Source organism: Pleurodeles waltl, chromosome 1_2 (genome assembly GCF_031143425.1).
Source record: "Pleurodeles waltl isolate 20211129_DDA chromosome 1_2, aPleWal1.hap1.20221129, whole genome shotgun sequence".
Taxonomy (NCBI): domain Eukaryota; kingdom Metazoa; phylum Chordata; class Amphibia; order Caudata; family Salamandridae; genus Pleurodeles; species Pleurodeles waltl.
The window spans coordinates 884,864,216-884,879,406 of record NC_090437.1 but is presented as its reverse complement, the minus strand read 5'-3'; the positions used below and the strand labels follow the sequence as shown (position 1 = coordinate 884,879,406).

At 45.4% G+C, this 15,191-nt stretch overlaps 1 protein-coding gene across 2 annotated transcripts in view; it reads right to left on the bottom strand.

Moving 5' to 3' along the window:
- PRIMPOL (primase and DNA directed polymerase) overlaps positions 1-15,191 on the bottom strand; it is a 348,310-nt gene that overhangs the window by 79,040 nt on the left and 254,079 nt on the right. For both annotated transcript variants that reach the window (XM_069199467.1, XM_069199474.1), the window contains exons 9-10: positions 8,529-8,618; positions 8,343-8,451 (exon numbers count right to left, since the gene is read on the bottom strand). In XM_069199467.1, the coding sequence (XP_069055568.1) occupies positions 8,343-8,451; positions 8,529-8,618 (199 nt within the window). The remainder of the gene's footprint in view (positions 1-8,342; positions 8,452-8,528; positions 8,619-15,191) is intronic.

Below are 15,191 nucleotides of genomic sequence, written 5' to 3'. Positions count from 1 at the left end.
AGGTCACCCCACAAAACGGAGGTTGTTCTGATGGGGCTGGCCTTCAGCATCCGTCACTCTTTCATCCTGACGCGCTGTCAGTTTCTAGAGATCAACCACTGTGGAATGGAGGATATGCATCTCTTGTTGCAGGACCTCCACATTTTTTTCAATCTCAGCTAGATCAACTGAGATCTTGCGTGGGTCTGCACAGAGCAGATTGACTTTAATGGCGACTGCATCGATTTTGTGGATCACCTCAGCCTTGGAGCTCTGAATTGCTGTCAAAAAGTCAGACATGGAGGGAACGGGCACTCCACTGCCCTCTGTTGTCCCGTGGGGGGGGGGGGAGGGGGTAAGGGGTGTCTCTATCAGAGAACTCCACAAGTAGCACCGGTACTGTCTGTGTATAGTTAACAATTTTGTTTGTTTGCTGTATCTTATGGCTCCCTATGCTTCACCATATCAGCGCAGGATGGCAGAAAGCCTCGGGAGCGGGGAAGGTACTCATGGGCGTAGGAAGTGTGGGGGACGCGGGGGATGTATCCCCCCCAGATTTTGGAGGGTGGGGGACACGGGGGACGAAGGTGGAGGGGACAAGGGGACAAAATAATTTCCCCTCTCACATCGATTATTCAGAGGGCCATTAGCGCACAAAAGCGCTACTTATATTAGCCCTGTACCGACCATCCTCCAATCTGATGGTAACAGAATGAAGGTGAGTCCAGAGGCCCCCTACGCGCTCTGCCCTTTTGTTTGTCCTGTTCACAGCTGTGGGCAATAAGGGTGCTCATAAGAACAAAGGGCACGAGGAGGAGAAAAGAGTTTTAGATGATTACTGTCTGCATCACCTGCCGCCTTGAAGAGGAGCACTGCAGGATGCCTTCAAGAGGAGCTGCAAGACAATGAGGAAGACATCCACAGAGGAAACAGAGCCCCACTCACCCTGATGCCTGCAGGCTAGAAAGGAGACTCTGTGAAACACAATATTTGTATTTGCCTAAGATCACACCAGTTGGTGAAACAGTGAAGTCGAGATTGAGCCCAGATTTGACCTTTTCACACAACAATTTAGCTATTAGAAGGGTATATTTTTCTAACATTTATGTTTGATGCTTTGTTATCTGGGTAATGAAGGGCTTGATTACAGCGTAGCTAACAGGGAGAAGCCATATTTCATTTTGGGCTGTTATGCCTAGAGTTATTATTTATGTTGTTGTTATCGTTACATACTTCAGTATATTGATGTATATTATCTTTTTTCTATCTTTTCTTCACTCTACTCTGAAACAATCTACCCTATACCACAGCACACTACATCACTTTTCTCCATGCAGTACCACTCCACTCTACATCACTCTACTCTGCAGCACTCTACACTACGCCACTGCAATCTATGCTATTCTACTCTAACCATTGTACACTACAACCCTGCACCCTGCCAGTTCACTCTTCACCACTTTACTCAAAACCAATGCACTCTATGCCAATCTACTCTGCACCACAGCACTCTATTTCACTGCTTTCAATGCCACTGTACTCTGCGCCACAGCACCCTATACCACTGCACTCTATGCCACTCTACAATACACCACTGTACTCTGCGACCCTCTAATCTGCAACATTGCACTCTCTGCCACTGAACTCCACGCCCCTCTACTCTGCACCACTGAACTCAATGCCACTGTACTCTGTCCCACTGCACTCTTTCTGCCCCACTGCACTCTAATCTACTCTACACCACTCCACTGTAGGGCACTTCACTCTATTTGAAATCATCTCCTCTATGCCACTGCAATCTACTCAACTCCACTCTATGCTATGCCAGTCCAATCTACCCTGCACCACTCCCATGTACCCTGCACCACTCCAATGTACCATGCGCCACTCCAATCTGCTCTGCACCGCTCTATGCTATTGCACTCTAAATCACTATGCTCGACTATGCAACAATCTACTCTTCACCACAATACTGTACTCTACGGCAATTTACTCGATGCCACGGCACTTTATGCAACTCTATTCTACTCTGCACCACTGTACTCTAAGCCACTCTGCTCTGCATCACTCTACATCACTGCACTCTACACACACCAAAGCATTCTATGCCACTCTACTCTACACCACTGCCCTTTATGACACTCTACTCTGCAACACTGCACTCTGCCACTGAACCATACTCCTCTCTACTCTGCACCACGGCACTCTAATCTGCACCGCTCAACTATATGCCACTCTACTGCACTCTATACCAATGTACCATATGCCACTACACTCTGTGCCACTCTACTCTGCATTACTGCACTCCACCACTGCACTCTACACCAGTCTACTCTACCTTGCACCACACCACTCTACCATGCACCACATCACTCTATGACACAGCACTCTGAACCACTGCAATCTATGCTGTGCCACTCCACACTGCGCCCCTCGACTCTTCATCACTCTACGCTACTGTGCTGTACGCTAAACCAGTGCAGTCTTCGCCAATGCACTCTACACCTCTTTACTCAAAACCAATGCACTCTATACCACTACACTCTACACCAATCTACTTTGCACCACTGTACTCTATGCCACTTCACTCTAGACCATCCAACTCCACTCTATAACACTTCACTCTGACATTACACTCCATGATACTAGACTCTGACACTCTATTCCATTAAACTCTAACACTTTCTCCACTCTGTAACTCCATACACATCTCCCTATACGCCACTCCATTCCACTTTACTCCACTCTATGCCACTTCAATCTACAATACTCTACTCAACGCCACTGCACAACCCTCTATGCCACTCCACTATACAACAATGTACTATGCTCAACAACACTCTACCCAACTTTCTCTATGCCAGTTCATGTTACTTTACTCCACTCTACTCCAGTTCACTCTTCTTTATGCCTTTCCACTCTACGACACTCTGCCACTCCACTCTATGACACTCTATTACACTGTGACACTACTCCACTCTACTACTACTTTATGTCATTGGCGCTTGATTAGAGACTCAGATCTCCATTGATTGCCTTCTCACTCATATGAGACGTGAGTCCGATTTACCTTCGCCATTTCGGTTACAAGCACTCTGTAACCCTTTTAACTCAAGCTTAACAAAGGGTTAGGATGATCCTGATACTTGTCTAGGGGATCGAAATATCATTGGCCAAAGTACCTTGACTTGAATTTGTGATATTGTACATAAGTTGGCTTAAGCATAGGTACTATGAGCTTATGACTTCGTGATTCACTATTTGAGTCATTCATGTAAGAGTCGGTGTATAAAAGCTTGTAAATCATTATTGCGGATGCTATCCTTGTAGGAAAGTAGCCTCTTTCTAGCTTGGTTACCCCCACATTTAGCCTGTCTGCAATGTGTGTTTGAGTGGGTCTACTGGGATCCTGCTAATCAGGACCCCAGTAGTTATGCTCTCTCCCTTAAATTATGGTTGTTGCATACTGGTAACCCAGTATTTCACCCAAAAATGGCATACTGGTGCCCCCTTATAAGTCCCTAGTATATGGTATTTCGGTACCCAGGGCATTGGGGTTCCAGGAGATCCCTATGGGCTGCAGCATTTCTTTTGCCACCCATAGGGAGCCCATGCAAAGGCTTCTGCAGGACTGCCATTGCAGCCTGTGTGAAAAGGTGCATACACCCTTTCACTGCCAGTTACACTGCACCAGGTCAATTATAAGTCACCCATATAGCAGGCCCTCCAGCCCTGAGGGTAGGGTGCAGAGTACCTGTGTGAGAGGGCACCCCTGCACTAGCAGAGGTGCCCCCACGACCTGACCTCCAGGACCATTTTCCCAGACTTCACGAGTGCGGGATGCCATTTTAACGTGTTCTGGAAATAGGTCACTACCTATTCCCAGCTACATAATGGTAACTCTGAACAAAGGTATGTTTGGTATCAAACATGTTGGAATCATACCCCAAGGCTTTTGCAAGCATTGGTTGTATGACTTCATGCACTCTGGGGGCTCCTTAGAGGACCCCCAGTATTGCCATTCCAGCCTTCTGAGGTTTTACAGGCAGCCCCAGCTGCTGCCACCTCTCAGACAGGTTTCTGCCCTCCTGTTGCTTGAAAAGCTCAAGCCCAGGAAGGCAGAACAAAGGATTTCCTTTGGGAGGGGGTGTTACACCCTCTGCCTTTGGAAATAGGTGCTACAGGCTTGGGAGGGGTAGCTTCCTTCCCCAGGCCACTGGAAATGCTTTGAAGGGCACATTTGGTGCCCTCCTTGCATAATCCAGTCTACACCGGATCAGCTACCCCCAGTGCCTGATCTGGCACGGAACTGGACAAAGGAAAGCAGAGTGACCACTCCCCTGTCCATCACCACCACAGGTGTGGTGCTCAGAGCTCCTCCAGAGGGTCCCTGGGTTTTGCCATCTTGGATTCCAAGTTGCCAGCGAACTCTAGGAGCATCTGAGTGGCCAGTGCCAGCAGGTGGTGTCAGAGCCGTCCCCTGATAGGTACTTACCTGTTTAGCTGACCAATCCCCCTTTCAGGGCTATTTAGGGTCTCTCCTTTGGGAGGTTCTTCAGATTCAGATTGCAAGACTCCAGCAGGAATCCTCTGTACCCTTTACTTCACCTTCTCACCAAAGAAACTGCATCTGGACCCTCCAGGAACTCCACAAACTGCAACAACGAAGCAAAGATGACTTCTGCAACATTGTATCTTCAGCTCTTGCCACAAATGCAACTGTTTCCCGGTCGTGCATCCTCAGAGGACAGCCTGTCTTCGGCCTGCACCAGAAGAATGAACTAATCTCCCTTGGAGTGAAGGAGTCACTCCCTTGCTTCAGCAGGCACCTCTCTGCAACGATGACCATCTGCGTGGGTCCCCTCTCTTGGCGAGTTGCATGGATCCTGCATCACGGGTGGTGGACTGAAGTGGTCCCGATGGTCCTGACGTCCTACTGTCCAACTTTGGTGGAGGTAAGAGCTTGCCTTCCCAAGCAAGACAGGACCGCTGTGCACCACATGTTTTTCAGTTGCCAAGGCTTGTTGGCATCCTTCTATGAAATTCTTTGTGCACAATGTAGCTCTGGCCCCCAGCACTCCTTCCTGTGATGCACAGCTTCCTGAGTGGTTATCTGGTGGCGTGGGATCCTTTGTTTTTGTGCTGTGTGGGCATCCTTTTGCATCTCCTTTGTACCCTGTGCTGGGGGACTCCTGTGTGCGCTTGCTGGTCTTCTGTGGGCTTTCTGAGTTGCTGAGAGCCCCCTCTGACTCCTCCTCCTGGGTAGAGTCCACCAGGTCCCTCCTGGTCCCAGGCAGTGCCATTTTCCGTTAACCGTGAGCTTTGCTTGTGCCAAGGCTTGTTGGCGGAATCCAGCGACGCAAACCAGGCGGCAATCATCCATCCGGTGTGAGATATCATCTGCACCAACCAGGAACCCGCATCCATCTTCTTGAGTGCAGTACTGACTGTTGTTCTTCACCAATGGTTCTTCTTTTGCACCTTGATTCGGGCTAGCAGGGGCTCCTGCCATCCCTGGACTCTTCTGTGCTTCTTGGACTTAGTCCCATTCTTCCACAGGTCTTTAGGTCCATGAATCCACCCTTTGTGTCTTGAAGTATCTTCTGGTTCTTGCATAATCTTCTTTCTCGTGTTCTTGTGTGTTCTAGGAAAGTTACTGGGATTTACTCATGCTTTCCTGGGCTCTGAGGTGGGTTCTATTACTTACCTTAGGTGTTTTCTAATACTCCCAGCGCCCCTCTACAAACCACACTTGCCTAGGCGGGAAACTGACATTTGCATTCCACTTTCTTAGTATATGGTTTGTGTTTCCCCCTAGGTCCATTTCTAACCATTGTGATTTTCACTAATTGCACTATTTTCAAACTGTTTTTATTGCTATTGCTGCATACTGGTGTATATAATTGGTGTATTACTTACCTCCTAAGGGAGTATAGTCTCTATGGTATTTTTGGCATTTGTGTCACTAAAATAAAGTACCTTTATTTTTGTAACACTGAGTATTTTCTTTCATGTGTGTGAGTACTGTGTGACTACAGTGGTATTGCATGAGCTTTGCATGTCTCCTAGATAAGCCTTGGCTACAGCTACCCCTAGAGAGCTTTGCGTCAAGACACTGCCTACATTTCACTAATAAGAGATAACTGGACGTGGTATAAGGTGTAAGTACCAAAGGTACCCACTACAAACCAGGCCAGCCTCCTTCAAACCACTGTACTATATAGGTTCCTTTTTCCATTTTTCTTTTAATTGGTGACATTGGGTCATCCAGATAACTTGTGTAATGCCCAAATACCAATCTTTATCGATTTCCCCTGTTGATGTTTTCCCACTAAATTTTATGTTTTATATTTTGATTGAATAAAGGCATGAAACATTCCATTTCCATACTACTTTAATATCATTGTTTATGGGAGTGGTGTTGTATTTTATTCAAGGGACCCTTGTTTCTTTAAAGTTAGTTTACTGCTCCATTCTAGGACACTCTACTTACTCCATGACACTACGCCACACCAGTCGATGACACATCATTCTCCTTTATGCCATTAACTTTGAGCCATGCTGAATAGTAGTCTCACTAGTGTACAGCATGGCTAAAACACATTGGCAAAGGCAATAGAACTTGCATAGGCGAGACCTATTGGCTTTGCCAATGCTTGTTTATAAGGTATGAACTTTAAGGTGACTTGTAATATCCTTATGTACGCAGGGGGTATTTTACCCCATATAATACATGATCACACCACCAACTTTCCCACAAACCACTTAAAACCTTAGTGCATACCTTCTGTCATTCCAAGCTATTAAAGTAGAGCAGAAGAAAGAAAAGCAACATTCAATTTTTTGCTTTAAACAGCTGCATTAATTCTGCTCTGTGACCTTATCTGCTCTTTACCTTGGCTGCTAGCTCTGGCAGAAGGCACTGTAATGTCAGAACTCGTCTGTAATAACCCTATCATAGTCATTTTCTGATGTCTTTTCTTTATAATCAGTGAATGTCTTTTCTTTATACGCAGTGACTTGGTGCATCACAAACAGCCTTTTCTAAAGAGATTAGTGACTGCAGTTTATACAGAGATTAGAGAATCCATGTTTATATAGCCTATAACTGCAAGAGCTTCTTCAGTTGAAATGCTTCTAGTTATGACTGATGTGGAGCTGAGCTTCCCAAGATCACACACACAGGAATAGAAGTATTATTAGAACTATGGTTTCCGAGCACAGTTTTCAACTATTGTACCTAATCGCTTTTGACATCTCCAGTGCGGTTCCAATTGGCATGAGGCGAAGGGCATGATGGGTGTGGGGCGCAAAGGGTATGTTCTTACTTTTTACCCTCCTACCTTTATGTGCTTGGTGCATGAAGATGCAAGGTTAATCAACACGTTATTTTCACATTTGAGCTAATTACTTTGTGAATGTAAATAACAATAAAAGATACTTTCAGACTGTGTAAACATGCCTTCCTTTCTCCCTATTTCACTTCCAATATATATGATTGTGTATATTTATCGGAGCCTGCAGTTCGTAAACAACGAGCGATTTGTATAGGGTTGATTGAAAGTCCCAAAGGCTGTCCCTGTCCCCCCCAGAAATGTATTGTCTCCTACGCCCCTGAAGGTACTCCATGTTGAGGATTAATAACACTTTAGTGCGATTTCCGCTTGGGGCCTGGGTCCCTCACGATCAACCTGTAGATTGCGGATGAAGCAGTCAACAAAGGGAGGGGTCCCCCTGGTCCGAACAACGACCACCACTCGTGGCAGGAGCCCCCCACACAAGCAGGAAGGCCCAGCAGTGACGAGGGGGGGGGGGGAACAGGGGGGAGGGCGGATACACAATATGCACTCAAAAGGGTAGAACAGCACCAGCCTATCACAAGGGACCACAGCAGGCGCCACCAGGTAGCTACAGAACAGTATGGAACATCAGCAGGTAGCTAGTAACCCATCCCTTTAACTGGGCGTTGGAACGTTGCAGCAGGTCCTGGAACAACTCCCTCTGATTGGCCGGAATGGCCCACTGACCGGGAGGCCCCAATGCAGCATGAAGCCTATAGCGGTGCACACGAGGAAGGATTTTCTGCCCACCAGGCAGGTACCTGGGGGGGTGGATCGGGGTGGCTCCAGGATAAAGCAGGATAACTGCTGAGCTGAGACGTTAGCTTGAAGGGGCACGTCTAGCTGGCCATCTTACTTGGCCACTCCCCCCTACTTCATAGCTTTGTAATATTATCGTTACTTGAGGCTTCTGTTTATCCAAAAAAAACTATAAGTTGTCTATCATCGCCCTCTGTCCTGCCACAGAATATTCAAAGCAAAAAGAACAGCATAGCTCTTATGAATGTTCAAATATTTACGTACATGATATTGTTACTCTTATGAGCTCTTCCAATGTTCTCACACCAGTGATACTTGGCGATGTCATACACAAGTAGTTCCTCCAGGAAAAAATAATTCCAGTGGCGTATTCCTGAAAAGCAACATTACCAATTAGATAGCTGTTTGAAATAATTGATTTTGTTACTAGGCTCCAAAAAATCAACTTACCTCCTTGGACACCATGGGTATTCACAAGAGAAAGGATAAATCCATCAATTTCCGGGTATGGCGAAGACTGATATCCAGCTAATGCTTCTTCTAAAACAAGCAAAAGAAGATGTCTCAACAGCTGGTATAGCTGTTTGTTGTCTGACTGTTTGCAGCTCGACTTATGATGCACCATAAGGCTAAATATATTTTCGAACTGCTTTTCTTGAACTGTTAACTCTCTTACCACAGTTTTGTGAAAAATCAAAATAGCCAGTTATGCGGGCAATTCCTCTCTTCCTTGTGCAAGTAAATCAACAACAAAGGCTTAAACTTCTAGCAAATTAGGAAGGAATAATTGTACAAACAACACATGAGAGAAACATTTTAAAAGGGCTAAAAGATATTTGCCACGACTTTATGACGCAAGTGCAATAGAGTGCTATGGGAATGTGTAGAGTAACTGAAGGTGTCATTGCAAAAAATATATTTTTGATGTTTAAAATGTGCTGTCACTTGATTTAGTAATAGCACATTAAAAGGAAAGGAATATGAACACCTGCCAACTCACACAGTGCCATTGTGTGACACATGGTATCCACTTCCTTCACACGGTCACCCAGAAGGGAGCCAATATCACACCAAGGAAGGGGAAACAAGCTGAATCCCAGTGCTAACAGTGGATTTCCAGTTCTTTTTCAGAGTCTTTGAACAGCTGACGTCCATAAAGGAGCATGAGAACACACCAGGACATATAAGCCCCAGACTCAGCAACTCTTTTTTTTTTTTTATTTGGAGGAGGGGATTTGGGGTCAGGGCAGTGCAAAAGTGCCTCTTACGTACTTCTCAGCACAGGCCCCGCCCACTCCTCACACAGTGATTTTGTTGTTTTAGTTGCCATGTTTGGAATTCGTTTCAAATATATGTTATAAATACATGTTTTTCAAGGTCTAGGTAATGGCTGGTCACCCTTTTAAAAACAAGATGCGCTATCTGATGGAATCAGAGGCAAAGTCAAATGAAAGAAGCAGTAACACCTCCTGGTGACACTAGGCGAGTGTAATAAGCAACTACATTAACATATAGGTGGTCATTCCGACCGTGGCGGTCGGCGGTGAAGCGGCGGTAAGACCACCAACAGGCTGGCGGTCTTTTTTCATGTATTCTGACCATGGCGGTTACCGCCATGGCCAGCCGCCGCTTCACCGTTTCGACCGCCACGGCGGTAACGACCGCCGGCGGTATTCCAACCCGCCTGACCCCGGCTTACCGCCATGGATTTCATGCGGTTTGGGACCGCCATGAAATCCATGGCGGTAAGCACTATCAGTGCCAGGGAATCCCTTCCCTGGCACTGATAGGGGTCTCCCCCACCCCCAACCCGACTCCCTCCCCTACCCCCCCACCACCCCCAAAAGGTTGCAGGACCCCCGTCCCCCACCCGATCCCCAACATATACACACACATACACACACGCATTCATGCACATACACACACCCCCCGCATTCATGCACATACACACACCCGCCTGCATTCATGCACATACACCCCCCCCGCATTCATGCACGCATTCACATGCCCCCTCAACATACACACACGCACACCCCCATGCACGCACACAACTCACAACCCCCCCCCCACCCTCCTTCCCTAGCGGACGATCACCTTACCTGTTCCTGGTGATCCTCCGGGAGGGAATGGGACCCATGGGGGCAGCTCCGCCGACACCGCTACGCCAACAGAACACCGCCACAGCGAATCACAGGTCGTGATTCGCTGGGCGGTGTTCTGTTGGCGTGGCGGTGGAGGTGGAGCTACCTCCACTTCCCCGCCTGCCGCCAGTATGGCTGTTGGCGGCTCTTCGTCCGGAAACGGGCGGAGCGCTGCCAACAGTCAGAATGGCCCGTGCGGAAGACCGCCAGCACTGGCGGTCTTCCGTACGGCGGTCCCTCGGCGGTCTATTGAAAAGACCGCTGAGGTCGGAATGACCCCCATAATATTCTATTTATTACCATTACCGAGTGTGAGGAGAGGCCCTGGCTCCTGCAAGGCGAAGCCCCCGCCCACATTCTGCATAGATGTCTTATGCCATGGCACTTATTATAGGTTTATTTCTTTTAAAAAGATGTGTAAGCAAAGCAGTGCTTAATTTGTGCTTGTTGTTTCCGGTGCTGAGCACCGGCACTTATTTTTTAGGGCCAGGGCTTATTCTCCTGCCTCAAGCATTTGGTGCGAGCAAAAGACACATATGGGAAAGACGGAGGGAGGAAAAAACGGAAAGCGTCACAAAGGGTGAAAGTAGAAAGCTGCACGAGTGAGCTGAAGGGGCAGGGAGTGGCTTTATATGGATTAAAGAGGCCCGAGAAGGCTTCAGGATTACACTGCCTCCGTATTCTGTGTTCACACATTTAATTGCAGCAGCCGCATGTTTAAGAGGAGGGCTTTGGGCACCGGCACCTTTTTATTTACAAATTAAGCACTGAAGCAAAGCCAAGATGACATGGGTTAAATTGAGCAATAAGGTACAGTCACATCTAAGAGGACTTGTAACCAATTGTATAATTGTTTCGATGTACGCATTAATTCTAATATGCAATCTGTAAGGCATTTATTTTTATTTCCATGACATGAACATGTTTTCAGGGAAAAAAACTAGATGTTAAAAGTGAAGTTATCAATAGCTTTGTTATAAAACACTTTAACATTTGTTTAAAAAATCCTTAGAAATTCACCCGAAAAAAGCACAGTTAAAGTGGAGTTAGGGTTGCAAATTAAGGGCCCCAAGTACAAAGCCCTTCTGTAATCGCAAATGCTGTGAATTTCAAAATAACAGTGTTTGCAAGCACAAAAGGATTTTCTTTGTGCACAAAATCCATTTTACGAGTCAGATAATGCTTTCCATATTATTAAATACCATATTACCCTCAACTCTCCGAGAGAGATAACTATGAATGTTGTATTATTTATTGCTCTGGGTATTAGCTGTTCACATTTTTCTTCTGCCCAGTACTACAAGGCATGGGTCAGTGGGTCAGCCCACTTCATCCACTGGCTGTCTTGCACTTTGAGTGACATCATTTTAGCCTGATCCCACGTGCCACCTGAAAAGAAGTGCTCTTTTTACTTATTGATGAATACAATACACATTTTTGTCATGGTGCTGTTTTTACGTTTAAACTTTTGTTTTCTAATACGTACGCTTGCGAAAATAAACAAATAAAGACAGTCTGTCTAAGGCAGACCGGTTAGCGTTGCCAGTGCTTGTATGCAAATAATACAAAACAGAGAGACACTCACAATTCTGTAAAGTCCTTGGTCAGTTTATGAAGACAAAATTCATTGCATTTTAAATAACAAGTAACTTTGGATAATGATATCAAGAAAATTAGTATTGAGGATGATTTATTAGTAATAATGATTGTGAATTTATACGTTTTAGTGCGAGTGGATTCGGATCTACCCATCATGTTTATCTGGGTTTCTACAAAGCTGGTTAATGATTAGTATATGAGCACATAGTGAGAGAATATAATAGGTTGCCCAATATATTACGTATTACTTTATACCAATATATGAGGTTTGGTGGGGGGCTATATACTAATATTGTACAGTAGTGATTTAACTGGTTAAGTAAACACAATCACAATGCATTCATCTAGTTTTTTTGTATTACCCGCTATTGTGACATTTTGTTACATGTTTTGTACATTGAGACTTGGATGTTTTTAATTTTGAATATTTTTGTAAGTAATTCTTTGCAGCAGTGATAAAATCCTTTTGTGACAAGTTCAAAGGAAAATTAAAGAACAAAACCCTATAACTTTTGCAATAGACTGAGTGGAATTTATTGAATGGATTCAACAAAAGCTTAAATGCTTTCACAACGTCACAAAATGTTGGAAATTTAATGATTTTTTTTCTAGCTAAAGTGATCAAGAACTATTAAGACTTTTGAGTCATTCCATTTTTTGTACTATTTACATACCCGTTTCATAAAGGGATTCTTTGGCAGTCGGAACTCAGGGGTTAAGTACCATACCTGATATATTAGTGGGACGTGCACCCCTGTGGTGGGGTAAGACCATTACTGAGAAATGTGTACACTACATTTGCCAGCGCTTGCGTTTTATGGAAATCAAAAATGTTTTGAGGCTTTGACCTAAATAAGTTGGCCCAACGCACAGTTATTCTAGACGTCGCAGCACCAGTTAAATTTCAATATCTGCATAATAGACCCATTCTTTCTCACAAACGCTAACCGAAATGCAAAGCTACCCTTCATTTCCGTTTTTGGGAGCATGTGCCCATTTTGGTTATTTGATTCAGACAGGTATGTCTAGTGGAATTAACTTTGCTATGTGAGCACTGAGTTCCTTGTCTTGACCAGAGGAGCACTAAACATTTAGTGTAGCGACCAATTTGCACACTACTTCTTTTGTGGCACATTGTGATCACTCACAAACCATGATGTTTTATCAGTGCAAAAGGTATTTGCAGTAGGCCGGCTTCCTGAATAGCAGCGGAGGCTGCCACAGATATCACAGACTCCCCAGCAATCTTGGCGCTGCTTTCATGCTAAAGCTAGATGAAAGGAGCATCAGGATTGGTCTGAGCGGCACTGACTGCTGCTCAGACACAACCCTGGGGCCTGTTCAGTTTCTGCAGTTTGGCTGTGTACACAGCTGGGCGGGAGAAACCTAAGTGTACATGTGTGTTTGGACGGGCATCTCGGTGCACAATATTCCTCATCCCCTGCCCACCTCCCATGGCCCTGCCCCTCCCTGCACCTGCTAGGTGAGCCAGGAGCAAAAAAATAAAAGGATTTTCAAATATCGTTTTATTTTTCTGCTGCAGGCTCTTAGCCACTGGGCGATGCTCCTCTGCCATTGCGGAGGAGCCGCCCCTGCTGAACAGTATCAGACAACCAGTGTCCTTAACCACCATGGTGTGAATGTGTAGTTAGGCAAGGAATCTGCTGTCCAGTGGAATTCACGTGCCAAACTGGGTTTGTTTAGCGCGTTGACCCATGGCTGTACTCTTTTCGTAGCTCTCAAAAGACCAAATTCAGGATAACTTATCAGTAAGAATTCCTCCCTTCTACTAACCGCCACATCCCTAAAAAAAATGGCTAAGCCCAAGGGCTTTGTCCAACTAAAAAACACTACTACCATTGTTTGTTGAATGTTTTCAAGCTCCTCGCAGACATTTTCCACCACTCCACTGCTGCCAATGAGTTGCTTACTACATCTCGTATTCTTCTATCCAGATAAATCATTCCCATTAGCTGATTAATTATTATTGGTCGTAGGAGGGATACTATTTCTTAAATTCAATGGTAAGTTTATTTGGTGAACATCTTCTGGTAACCTCTGGAATTTACGTGCTTGGATGGACCTTATTCTTTGTCTCTTAGACGTGAAAGACTGCTTTACATTACACTTTGCACTCCAGCCAATTAGTTGCCGCTATGTTCAGACAGCTGCCTTTTGGTTTGGTTACCACTCCCCCCAATGCAAAGAGTGGCCATAAGCAAGATTCTGCTTCTAACAAGGCTTTCATATCACTTTCTAGAATTATTAGGCGGCATTTTTTTAAAGAAACAAACTGCTCACAGATCTTACTTGGGGTAAAGCCAAACATGGACTGTGTATCAAAAAACGTGTGTGCCTTCTTGATTGGGGTGGACTTGGAGCACCGTATTTTGAAAATTATTACTTAGCGACTCAGGTGTTGTGGCTGATGGGTTGGATGGGGACTGAACCTGGCATGGGGGGAACCTGCAAGATCGGTCGATCGAAGAGGCAGTTCTCGGAGGAGATCGGCTCCAGGGGACATACGCCAAAGCTCTGGAAACTGAGATTCTGTCTAAGATACCTTGAAACACTGAATGTGCTGACCTGATATGTCCCCGAATTACCCCTATAGTGTTTCCCAAAGCTGGAAAAGGTAGCCTGGACACATGATAGAAAGCCACGGGAAGACATTGGAATCACAAAGGTGGAAGATTTACACCTGGGAGGGAAAGAACGAACATTCAACTCCATCAGGGAGGACTATGATATCCATGTAGAACTGTTCCTAACCTACTATGCCTTTATGGGAGCGGACTGACTGACTTAGGGCAAGAAGGACACAACTGCCCAGATCTGAACTGTTGACTGAAGAGCCCCTGCACCATATCCTGCTATAACTGGACTTAGGACCAGGTAGAAAAATAATGTGCAGAGAGACTGGGAAAACATACTGAAATATACAAAACATTTATAGGAACTCCATATTTAAGTTTACCCAACTTAGTTACTTGCACCAAGCATATCTGTCTCTGTCAAAAAAATAGCATACATGCACCCTGCCGCCACTGATATTTGCCTCAGATGTGGTTTCTCTCAGGCAGATTTTTTCCCACCTGGTATGGGGATGTGGGGTGGGCCGCAGTTTTTGGAAGCAGGATATGGATCAGCTTGAGGGGGTTACTGGTCTATCAACGGTGCCTGAGCCTGAGATCTGTCTGCTGGGGTGCCTAAAGGGTCTAAACAAATCAGCAGATTTATTGATTTAGCCTTGATGTTGGATAAACAAAAACACTGCACTGAATTGGAAGACCAGGGGAGAGCCCAGTATTACAAATTGACGGAGAGATTTGGAAAAACAGAGAAAAGCTGTGGTAATGGTGCAACTACACAA